At 38.6% G+C, this 12,283-nt stretch overlaps 1 protein-coding gene across 1 annotated transcript; it reads left to right on the forward strand.

Moving 5' to 3' along the window:
• The first annotated feature begins 2,714 nt into the window (after positions 1-2,714).
• On the forward strand, positions 2,715-9,332 carry oacyl (O-acyltransferase like). The gene is made up of 15 exons (XM_078270679.1): positions 2,715-2,802; positions 5,664-5,797; positions 5,885-5,963; positions 6,069-6,204; positions 6,356-6,558; positions 6,735-6,947; positions 7,033-7,135; positions 7,228-7,329; positions 7,446-7,611; positions 7,708-7,787; positions 7,898-8,008; positions 8,098-8,221; positions 8,396-8,582; positions 8,984-9,126; positions 9,228-9,332. Coding segments are annotated over exons 1-15 (1,887 nt in total). The 5' UTR covers positions 2,715-2,801.
• Positions 9,333-12,283: the final 2,951 nt, after the last annotated feature.

Genomic DNA, 12,283 nt, shown 5'->3' on the forward strand with positions numbered 1-12,283 from the left:
TTGTAATGGGATTAATCCTCATACAGTCAGCAGTGTTCTGAATTTGCAATGCTGCTAATGTCAAATGAATGTCTGAAAGAACAATATACATATAGCCTATAAAACTTTTGGGAGCCTCACGTTTCCCCAGTACAGTACATATTTTCCCCAGCTAAGGTCTTTTTTAATTTCATGGATAATATTTCTCTCTGAGCTCTCCTCAGCTTCTATAATGGTCTGGTTTCCTCCTAATACATCCTGAAACTATTGATCCTAAAAATAAAATCTTTGCATTCATTTTGAGATGAAATGAAGTGAAAAATCAGAAGATATCAGACAAAGGCAAAGGCTGTTTTCAGCTGCAGCTTCATACCACTGTGTCAAATTATTATTTACATATCAAATACATACACAACATTTTTTACATCAGAAACAGGATTTTTTAAAGACAAATATATGGGCCAAATTTGTGTCTTATATGGCAGTTCTTTACAAGTCACAGTAAAGGTTTACCTAAATATTTAAAATAAGATAAAAAGCACTTGCCTTTCTTTTAACAGCAGTCTTCTTTACATCATAACTAATGTCAACATTTTAAGTTTCTCTCTTGTTTCTTCAGTTTGTAGTTCTTTGGTTTAATGTGAAATCATGAGTGTTCATTGACAGGAATAACTGGGAAAATCTAACCTGAAGAAAGTGTAAACTTGGAAACTGAATTATTGATACAAGACAACCAGATCAATTAAATGAAAAATAACTGAAAGTTGTAAGAATCACAATATTGTTTTCCATTGCTTTCTTTGTTCCAAGCATTTCCCAAAAAAAACAAAAAAAACAGACTCTTTTCTACTCTGACAATAAGACTTTAACTGTCCGGCGCTGTAAAACTGCATGTAAGAAGCAGTCTGTGAATTGTTTGTTGATTAGAATGTATCTTGCTGCTGCTGTTTTAGACATTTCTGATGCCTGTGTACAAATCTGTTCTTTATGTCAATAAATGAAGTCACCTTCTAGCGGCAAGATCTGATGTCGACTGCACATGAGACATCAGCTCTTCTCTGTTGAAATATATCAGAAATCCCCTTGTGATCATTCATACTCATGCTTGTATTAGTGCCGTATACAGAGCTAAAGGGAGAGTGAATATTGAATCAACATTTGTCAGAACTAATGAAAAATATGCAACTGTCTTGCCATATGAACTTTACCAAATCAACAACAACAACAAAATCTATTAATGCCAGTTTAACCAAAGTGTGGTACTTCTGTGTGGTAGAAGAATGTAACACTTCCTTGACTCCAAAACAAACGGACATGTTGGCATGATCTAAAGTTAAATCACCTTACCTTCACAGCAATTTAGTATATTAATGTAATTTCTAGGAGACTGTTATTTAGTCACTGTGTGTCAACAGGAACAGTTACTTTGTGCATGTTTTCACTCCACCAAAGCTCTTTCCATCCTTTCTAATATACTCTGTTAGAGGCAAAACATGTTTAATTGTGTTCACTGTGGAGTAAAAAGACTCAGATCTAATCACTTGAAATCAGGTTCCGCATAACTAAATTATTATCTACTTTCTATGGCACAAAAATAAGAATGGATTATAATGTATAGCTCAGTCCTTCCAGAAAAATGCAGAGTTTTTTTATGATTGTTGCGGGCAAAAATCCTTGATTATGCGGCACGTTTTCTTGAAGAAAATGCGATGGAATATTGCGGGAACTTGCAAAAACTGTGGTTTCATCATGGCTTCATCGCGGCTTTTGCAGCTTTTCGATGATGTTCACGTCGCGTAATTACGGCACTTCATAACGTTCCCATGGCAACAGGGGAAAATGGCTGCTCTTGTGTGAAGTAAATGCAACATTTTTCAACTTTCTGCTAAGATATAATAATTATTTAGATATAGGCCTATGTGACTTTTTTGCAACGAAAATGCGGGGATTATGAAATCATGCAAGTGGAAAATCGGAATTCTGCAATTTCTGTGGCAAAAGTGCGGCGTATTTGAATTAATGCGGCCCCCGCATAAATATGCGGACTTTGGCTGATTATGCATTGAATTATGCGATCGCATAATCGCGTTTTTCTGGAGGGACTGATAGCTGCATCATACTAATTGTATATAAATGGAGTCCCTCACTGTTGTCTGGTAAAGGCATGGCACTTCATGTAGGTTTTTAGGACAATCTCACCATCTAGTGGCCATGGGTGATGTATTGCCACTGGACTGTTTGGTGTTGCTTCTCCCATATTTTAGCTTGAGACAAATAGTTCCAGTAAAAACAAACTCAGTAGAGAAATTAGAGAAAAACGATTAATATTTAAATGATTAGGGGAAATAAAATTAGACTGATACTACTGTAAAACACCTGTTGTTTCAGTGGAAGTGATGAGACAACAACCCGCTTCTAATTATGTTGATCCTGTGTGGTGGCCATAATCAAAGCCTGGATCTTTTTTATTCTTCTCTCATCCTCATGTAACCAAATCCTGTTCACACCTGATCTAGAAAACCAGGTGTGGAGGATCTGCAGTTGCTAAAGTAGTTTTTTTAATCCACCCCATTCAAGATGAATTTCAAGCTACCTTCTTCATGAGGATCTGTCCTCTCCTATGTTATTTAAACAACTTCTCTACTGAAATGATGTAGTCAGTCCTAAACATGGCCCTGGCGGTAACGCTCCTTCTGTTTGCAGGGTGTAGTGTAGCGCTGGAAAATACGCAGGCCTTGACTGTGTCTCAAAGATGTACGGAGGATACCAACACTTTCCTCAGGGAAATTATCCAGGACAGGCCGAAGGAATATGCTGTTCTCAGTAAGTACTGCTGACTTGTAAAGGGCTTTTCTTTCTGTATGTTAAAGTTGTAGAGTTACTGAGCCTGGGGCAGTGGAGGTTCAGGTCCATTGACTAGTACAGGGGCCAGCTGTTCTTTGAGAAGAGCCAGTTGCATTAACTTTGAAACTAAGTGTTCACTTTAGCCATGGAGTTGATCAAAAAACAAGTTAGACAGGCCAACAGGACAATGTGAGGTTTGTTGTACCGTCCCACTAATATGTAATGCAACAAACCACATAACAGTTAGTAAACTTTTAGACAACAGACTTATGTTCAAAATAAAGAGAAAGACACATTAACATACAGTATGTATTTCCTTAGAATCCAAATAAAATATACTGTAGCCTACTACAAAAGATTTGAGAGTTTATGATCACATCAAAAAGATGACACAGTCTTATATGTGTTGTTTAGGTCTACAAAGTATCAATTAATGCTAACTACACCAAGGATATTTAAAGGATTAGGCTACACTTATTTATATGATGATGGTGAAAGTGGTTGTGGTAATGATCATTTCTGTTTTTGTCTGCTATTTCTTTTTTATTTTGTAAAGCACTTTAAACAACATTTTTGTGTATGAAATGTTACAAATAAAGTCTATTATTATCACTATCTAAAGCCCAGCTTAAAACCAAAACAGGAAATAATTCATTGTCACAAGGAACTAGCAGACCTTTTGCTCAAGCAAATTCATAAATTACAAACAACATATTGATGAATGAACAACCTGTAAATGTAGGCTACATAATATGATCTCCATAACAACTAAACAGACATGTAACTGTTGGAGAGAAAAATAAGAGAAAAGAGACAGATAGAAAGGGGCTATATTTGAATCACCGTTGAAGCAAGGCCTTGAAGTAGTCCATATCCATGTCATATAATGCCCTTATCGTTCCACTTGTTGCTCAGAAGGTTATTTGATTTTTTTTGCTCACAGAACTAGCTGCTAGCTAACTAGTCTCACAACAACACGGCTAACGTTAGCAGGCAACACTAAAAAACAGGCTGTTGTTTCATTTAAATATTAACTATTGTTGTTTTGTTGTGAGGCCAAAGTATGACTGGCTTCACATTTTACGTTTTAGTTTCTCTTCCTAAGTATTGTCCATTTACAGTTTTACAGTGGCATCATAGTGACCGCGTCAGACTGTTTGATAGTAATCAAACAGTAAACAACTTCATCTGTCCCGTCTTCACCACCTGTAAGGATGCAACTCCAGCTTTGACCGTTACAACCCAGAGGGACGCTGTTTCACTCCATTGAGGCAACTAGATGAAGAAATAGAGCTCAACAGTCCCGCCACTCCTCTGAGAGACATTGGGTTCCGGAAATAAATTTCCCATTCATTTCTCCCATTGATGTCTGGAAAAATCCGTATATAAAGAGTTTTAGACCATGCCTTAGGGTAACCAGGTGGTACGTGACTCATAATCATACAACGTATCATTTCGAGTAAAAAAGTCAAAGGTACAAGACTGTGTACATATCGTCATCTCAGAGCGAAGGAACTACTCATCCCATAAACCACCGCGCACCACTGAACAAAGGAAGCTAACGTTAGTTTAGCTAACAGCTAATTCGGCTAACCGCTAGCTGAGACAGCATGTAATAACTTTAAAAGACCCTAAAAATAAAACCTGAAAATAACCGTAAACATATATAACGGCTGTTACGTCAGCTGTAGACGGCTTTAGCCAGTGTTAAGTTTGAGTTAACGTTATTTTAGACTGAATCAAGCTGTCAGCTAGCGGTTAGCCGAATTAGCTGTTAGCTAAACTAACGTTAGCTTCCCGGCAGAGGCCAACGTCAGAAGCGTGGAACAGATCGTGATTCGTGCAGTGTCGTAAATCCTCGTGACGGATCGTGCAGGCAGCAGAGCTTGGGTACTGACACCCCCCCTCCTCACCAGCATGAGTTCCACCAATCAGAGGCATCACTGTGGGATTGTGGGATTGTTCAGGATTGTGGGTAATGAAGTACTTATCCAAGACATCGCGAATAAAAGACATTTATCTCAAAACAAGGGTAGTGCCTCATGATTTGTGGTGTCTATATGAGCATATACAATCGCTGAGTCATGTCGGCATGCTGGTTTTAAGTCTACCATCAACGGTTACGATTTTATGGCTTATACTCCAATATGTCAATGGAGAAATTGCATTGTATTTTTACTTCCGGAACCTGCTATGGGCGGGACTGTTGAGCTCTATGGGGAAGACAACGAAATTACGTGTCTGTGATCTTTAAAAAAAAAAAAGATAGAAGATAGATCCATACGGAAGTCCTGGCTTGACTTTTCCTCAGAAAAAAAAACTTATGTGCAAGAAAAACAAGATTCATTTGTTCAACTTTCTGAGCTCCAATTTGTAGGCTATATTCAATTCGTCTTCAGTAAGAAGATGAACTAAATTCCGTTTTTGAAAATGTATTTTATGTTTACACAATTTCATCTTTTACATTGTATAGCAACAGACACTGAAAACTTCATTTCTGCTGAATCAAATTACATATATCGTTGATTAAAGTGCAATATAGTCAAGTAGCAAGCCATGCCCCACTCTTAGGCCCTACTTTTATATTGCAAGTAGAAGCAGTTTCAACCTGTTAGAGCTTCAAATGGGTTCTTGAAGAGACATTTATTCTTAAATGAAGTAAAGGCATATAACTTTGTGTAATCATAATCCATCATCAATAGCCTATGTCACAATTTACAAGTTTATTTTAATAGTCAGTCTCTTTTTTTAACCCAAAGGACATGTGGATCATCGATGTTTGGTTATTTGCGCTAAGTTGCATTTGTGTGTTGTATGGTTGTGCTTGTGTGTATTGTCAGTGTATGATGCATTTGGAAAGATGGGTAGCAATGTCAAAGGAGGTAATGCCAACCAGCCGGGCCTGCTGCAGCAGTGCCGCTCTGCACACGGTCCCACCTTCTCTGGACAGTACTGCCAGGTGTTCCTCAGGCAGGTAACAACAAACAATGTAATTAAAGAAGATAAAATGTCATCCTGACACTTGGCTTAAATTGTGAACAAAGTGTTTTTACTACCATAGGAAACTGTCCAGTACTTTGTGGGTATTTGTGTCCCTGACTCCTGTGGAGAAGACGATGTTGAAATGCTTGTGCTGTACGGTCAGTGATTTTATTTTAAGGGTTAAGTTTTCTCTGGTCTTATACTTACCACTCAGTCAGTCCAATACTTGTGTTTAAACATGGCTTGCTTCACTTTATTAACAGGGAGACTTCAGTTTGGCCAGATATCCCTCATTCCTCCTTTACCTTCCATCTTGGTCAATCAGTCCACTCAGGAGATGATCATGACCCACTGTTTGTCCAACAACATTGCCCCTGATGCATCAGATGTTACCTGTCTGTCAGTATATGATTGGATGTCACTCTTTTCAAATCCTCTTTACTGTCTTATATACATGCATACTTGTAAACTAAACTGGAGAAGTGTCTCATACATTTCAAGACTGTTTTTGGGGAGTCTTCACCTAACACAGATAACTTTTCTCCTGCAGGTTTGTGTGTTGTATAATGGTAGCAATTCCTCTTGCGGCTACCCTGTTAACAGCTATAATAAGGTGGCAACGGAACAGAGAGGTCAGTCACACAGCGGAGTCTTCCTGTTTAAACACTGGCATCAACCTTTATGGGACCCTGAAGACCAACGGCTCCTATAGTGGTGATATTTATAGTAGCACTTCAGAGGGAAATAATAATAGTAAGTACAATATGTATTTTGTGTTTCTGTTTAACTACGTGTTCCCTGAGATTTCCTGAAAATGTTTACCAGATGATTCACCACGAGCATAATGCTGTTCTGTGATTGGACTACAGAAGGTAGATCATAAGTAAATGTTGAACACAGAAAAGTTTATTGAATATTGTCTTTCGTAGACAGCACCGGGGACGCTCCACTGTGTTTTCCTCAAAGCTGTATGTACCGGTGCCTTCAGGCGTTCTCTCTACAGACCACCAGCCAGGGTGTCTTTCGCACCTCCTCATCCATCACAAAAGGAGGCTACTCCTCCCTAAATGGCATCCGTGTTCTCAGCCTGTTATGGATCATATGTGGACACTCTGCACAGTTCCCCGTAATAAACAACCTGGGTACGACCAGACTCAATGCCACTTGCTCATTCAGTCCGTGCGTCATTCACTTACATTCTTATATACTGCATTATCTCTATTGCAGATAACTACAAAGACTGGAAGAAAACTGTTGAAAGCAGCCCTGTGCATGTGCTTACCATCAGCGGGCCTGTTTTTCTGGCTGTGGACACCTTTTTGCTGCTAGGGTGAGACTGAAACAACACAAAGTTTAAACAGTGCTGGATTTACTGTAGTGTGTCTGTAAAAAGCGGTTTCTAGAGCAGCTTTTGTGTTGTAGGGGTCTGCTTAGTGCAAGGTCTCTGCTGGGCTCCATCGACAGGGCTGAAGACAAACTGAGCCCCAGTTTGGTGGCCAACTACCTCTTTAGGAGGATTAAAAGGTACTGTATGTTGATAATTTGATAAAAACAGATTTACTTTGTAGAAGCTCTTCATTGTAACTAAAACTAGAAACGTACAGTAATTGCAAATTCTCTTTGTCTTTCCTTTGCTACAGGATTCAACCACTGCACCTGTTTATTATGTGTCTAACCATTGGCCTCATCTCACTGGTCCAGTGGGGACCCTACTGGTTCCCATTCATCAATACACTAATGGATTGTAAGACGTACTGGTGGGCTAACTTACTGTTGATTAGCAATCTCCTCCCAGTCCACGATATAGTAAGTTTAAGCAATAACTCAGTAACTCCAATTCTATTTTGACATGTTTCTACACTGACCTATTTGTTAACATTTTATTTTCTAATCTTTCCTCAGTGTATTCCTTGGACGTGGTACCTGTCCCTGGACTTCCAGTGTTATGCCACCACTCCTCTGCTGGTCTATTTTTATAGACTGTATGTCCTTGATTTCTACCTTGGACAAATTCAATGTTTGAATCATGGCCACAGTTCACTAATACAACTCTAGTCCTGTAATCTTATTCATTCTGTCTTTTGTTTATCAGAAACAGAGGTGTGTTTGTGGTTGTTGCTGGAGGCCTTCTGCTGATGACCACTGTGGCTGGTGCTGTTATAACTGCACTCCTGCAGCTGCCAGTCTTTCAGCCGTCTACACTGTAAGGTGTAGTGATGGTGATCTTGTATTAATGCAAACAGCTCAGGAACCGAATGCATGAAATGTCAAATTATTTTATTTATTTTGCAGGACATCTGAGAATTATGTCTTGTATTACTATGTGAAACCATACACAAGATATGGGCCGTTTTTAATTGGGATCTTGACTGGAATATATTTGACAACAAAGAAAGATCAGCTGTTAAAGCAAAAGGTAAAAAATTGTCCCTGCCAGGATCATTACACACGGCTTATTCTTTTTGTAGAAATGTGAACATATCATATGCTCTTTTGTGATATTATCAAGCCGAAACAGACTCTGTACACAAGCAAGTGGCTAAAGCTGCCATCACACTCATGTGCTTATGGTGTCTTGCTGTTGCTCCAGTGGCAGGCAGCACTTGGTTGGTTCTGCTGTCTGTCACTCATGGCTGTGGTGGTTGGATTGGCCTACATCCTCAGGGAGACCCCAGCCTATCCATCTGTACCACATGCCCTCTACCAGGGTCTGCACAGGCCCCTCTGGGCTCTGGCTGTGACCTGGATCATACTGGCCTGTGAGGAGGGTTACGGAGGTAAACCAAGAGCAGAGATGTTCCAAATACCATATTCAGAAAAAAGCAAAATAAAATTTGAAATATGCATCTTAACAAATGATCAAGTATTTGTTTTCTCTGCATACCATTGATCATGTTGATCAATGGTTGACTGCACTATAATAGTGTAACTTGCTTTTTAATAATTTCATACTTCAATAGTAGCAATGGCAATATGAGGAAACTGTACTGCACAATTTGGTGGGATTTGATCTTTTCAGCCTAAGCAATACTCACAATAATACCATACAATGATTTGGGCAAACTAATATGAATACAAATACATAGCATATCTGCACACTGTGACATGATGTGAGTACAGTCACATGAAAGTAGAAATATGTATTAACAAAAAATCTTATTTCTCACTGTTTCTCTAGGTTTCATCAAGAGCATCTTGTCATTTGAATTCTGGGTCCCTCTTTCCAACATCAGTTTTGCCTGCTATCTGACACATCCTGTCTTCATCATCCTCTACATTGGCATGCAACAGACCCCAATCCACTACTCAAACATCAACTTTGTAAGTCAGCGTAATGCTGAGGTGTTTCAGATTTGAGCTTTATTAGGCCATGTTGTATCCCTTTCTAACTTAATGTATTGCACGTCTCCTGTCTTCTTTAGATGTACCTGTTCCTTGGCAACCTGGTGCTCACGCTGGTGGTCAGCTATGTGTTTACTGTGCTGGTTGAGAAGCCATACCTTCTCCTAAAATGGAGCAGTACATAACAAGACAAGTCAGCACACAAAATACTTTATTCAGCTAACACCCTTAATCTTGTATCTGTTTGCTTGTGCCTTGTAAGCTATGTCAGTGTTCTTGTTTAATTCTGCTTTTGTAGCTAATATACCAGTTTATTTCTAAAAAAAATAAAATAAACCAAGAAAGAAAATATCAAAAGTTTTTTTTTATAGTGATTGCTGAGTGGTTACTACTTTTACATTGTAAATTGTTCGAGAGTTAACAGCGGGTTTATTTACTGTAGATAACATACTGCAGAACATGGTCAAAATCATTAAAATCAACACATTCATCAACCTTACCAGTGATAACGGTAAGGTTGAATATTTTAATATTATTTAATATTAGTATATATTTATATTTTATTTGGGTTTTCATCTTCAGAACCAATAATACCAACAAATCAGGAATGCAGAATTAGAGAGAAAACACAGAAGTCAAAAGTTTATTATTTAAGATTAGTTATGATTTTCCATACGCATGATATGATTTACTGTTTCTCCACAGTCTACTTTCAATTAGGAAGTTATTAAAAGAGGAGAGGGCTAAGATTATGGAAAATATTTGAAGTACTGCCCTCTTGCCAGAAGATGACCAGTGTGACTGGCTTCCTTGTGACTCAAAGTCCACCATATTCCCCTGCCACCCTTGTTTTATTGGTTCTGCTGTAATACAACACATTAATATGGAACATATTTTCACTTCACTTTCCATGGCAATGAGTCAGAATTTACAAGTGACACAGACTCAACTGATGAGATCATAACAAAGGTTTTCAGTTTCTTGTGACGCAAAAGCGCACAGCTATGTTTCCATCTTAGCACTTGACTTATGCATGGCATGTGCTCTGTTGTACAGTGCATTAAAGTGAGTAATGCTTCTTTAACAGCCACAAAGAAACACCATGATTTTTCTGCCACTGTTTATCGCTGCTGCTCACACAGAAACCAACTCCTTATGGTGATTTAATGTTGTAAAATTAACATGATGAAATACTGTGGTTTGACACCAGGATGGTACGGTGGCCCTGAAGTGCAAATCACAACAGCAAATAGAAAAACGCAACAGCAAATCATAAAACACAACGGCAAATATGAAAACACAACGGCAAATAGAAAAACACGACAGCAAATATGAAAACACGACAGCAAATATGAAAACACGACAGCAAATATGAAAACACTTCAACAAATATGAAAACACAACAGCATTAACTTCTACCGGAAAAGGTAGGGCCTATCTAGTAGAGGATGGACCTGACCTGGCCTGATTGGACAGACGGACTGTCTGTCTTTTAACAGGAAGGAGAGGTGAAAAACACGGAAAAGCACCTACTTTTAACAGAGAGACAGTCCGTCTGTCCTTTCAGGAGGCTCCATCCTCTGCTAGATAGGCCCTACCTTTTCCGGTAGAAGTTAATGGCGTTTTGTTTTCATATTTGCTGTTGTGTTTTCATATTTGCTGTCGTGTTTTCCTATTTGCTGTTGTGTTTTCATATTTGCTGTCGTGTTTTCCTATTTGCCATTGTGTTTTCCTATTTACTGTCGTGTTTTCATATTTGCCGTCGTGTTTTCCTATTTGCTGTCGTGTTTTCCTATTTGCTGTCGTGTTTTCACGTTTGCTGTCGTGTTTTCCTATTTGCTGTCGTGTTTTCCTATTTACTGTCGTGTTTTCATATTTGCCGTCGTGTTTTCATATTTGCCGTCGTGTTTTCCTATTTGCCGTCGTGTTTTCATATTTGCCGTCGTGTTTTCCTATTTGCCGTTGTGTTTTATGATTTGCTGTTGCATTTTTCTATTTGCTGTTGTGATTTGCACTTCAGGGCCACCGTAGAATGGAGATAAAAAATAACAATATGATTTCTACCAGAAATTGTATCATCATTTCCAGTTTCTGCATCCAATGTGCTTATTAAATCACATTATTTCATAGGTTAGGCGAGGCTATGTTCAGTGGTGTAAGATAAATGCCAAATATGGTTTGCTATCAATATCACTTGCCTCTTATGGCACCCCTACTTTAATTGGTTCTGAAAAAGCATGCTTTATATCATGCACCCAGAAAAACACAACGTGGTTGTTGTGATGCACACTTCTTACATGTGCAGCACCATTCTCCACTTGGTCCTGTCCCAGGGAGTTTAGGGAAGGAGTGTAGATGCCAGGCTGAGGCAGACTGTGCAACAACGGTGTAAAAATATATCTTGCTTTGGTAAGATGACACTTCTCTCACCATGACTACAAGAGTCCACGGGGCCACGTCCAATCCAAAACCTAACAACATGCTTAAGATGGTGTAACATGTCTTAGACTGTTTCAAATTTGTACTAACACTGTTTTGGAGAAAGAAAAAAATTAAGTATGCTTGTAGTTCAAGAAATACTGAGCATGACTGTTATACTGCCAAATACTGTACGTTTTACATTGTGTAATTCCATATTAGCCTGTAAAAAGATATAACATGCTGTGTTAGAAATTGGTTGTTTTCAGAGTTCAATTTATTCAATGAATGTCTGTAATGATTACTTGTTACCCAACAGTCCACCCGTCATCTTAACCCATCAGCTGTTCCTGCAGAGACCGTAAATGTGTTTCTTCTGAGAAGCCACAGAACTACGCACAAACACGCACGCACAAAAACGCATACACACACACACACACACACATCCTTTCATAGCTACATTATATATATAAGTCCTTCTCTTATTACTGTCTTGTCCAAGTGCTGCTTGTTGACTCAATTAATGTAATGGTCAGTCAGGCAACATGACACACTAGGAGCAAAGCTTCATTTTATTGGTTTAATCACATTGCTCTCCTTCATTGTTTTTTAAACTTACAAAGTAATTTCATTCAAATAAAGCTGCCCTGAGATCATTTTAAAAGGAAAGGAAACAGACGGATCAAAAGCAAATTAATACACAACAACTCCCACACAC

Source organism: Sander vitreus, chromosome 16 (assembly GCF_031162955.1).
Source record: "Sander vitreus isolate 19-12246 chromosome 16, sanVit1, whole genome shotgun sequence".
NCBI lineage: Eukaryota > Metazoa > Chordata > Actinopteri > Perciformes > Percidae > Sander > Sander vitreus.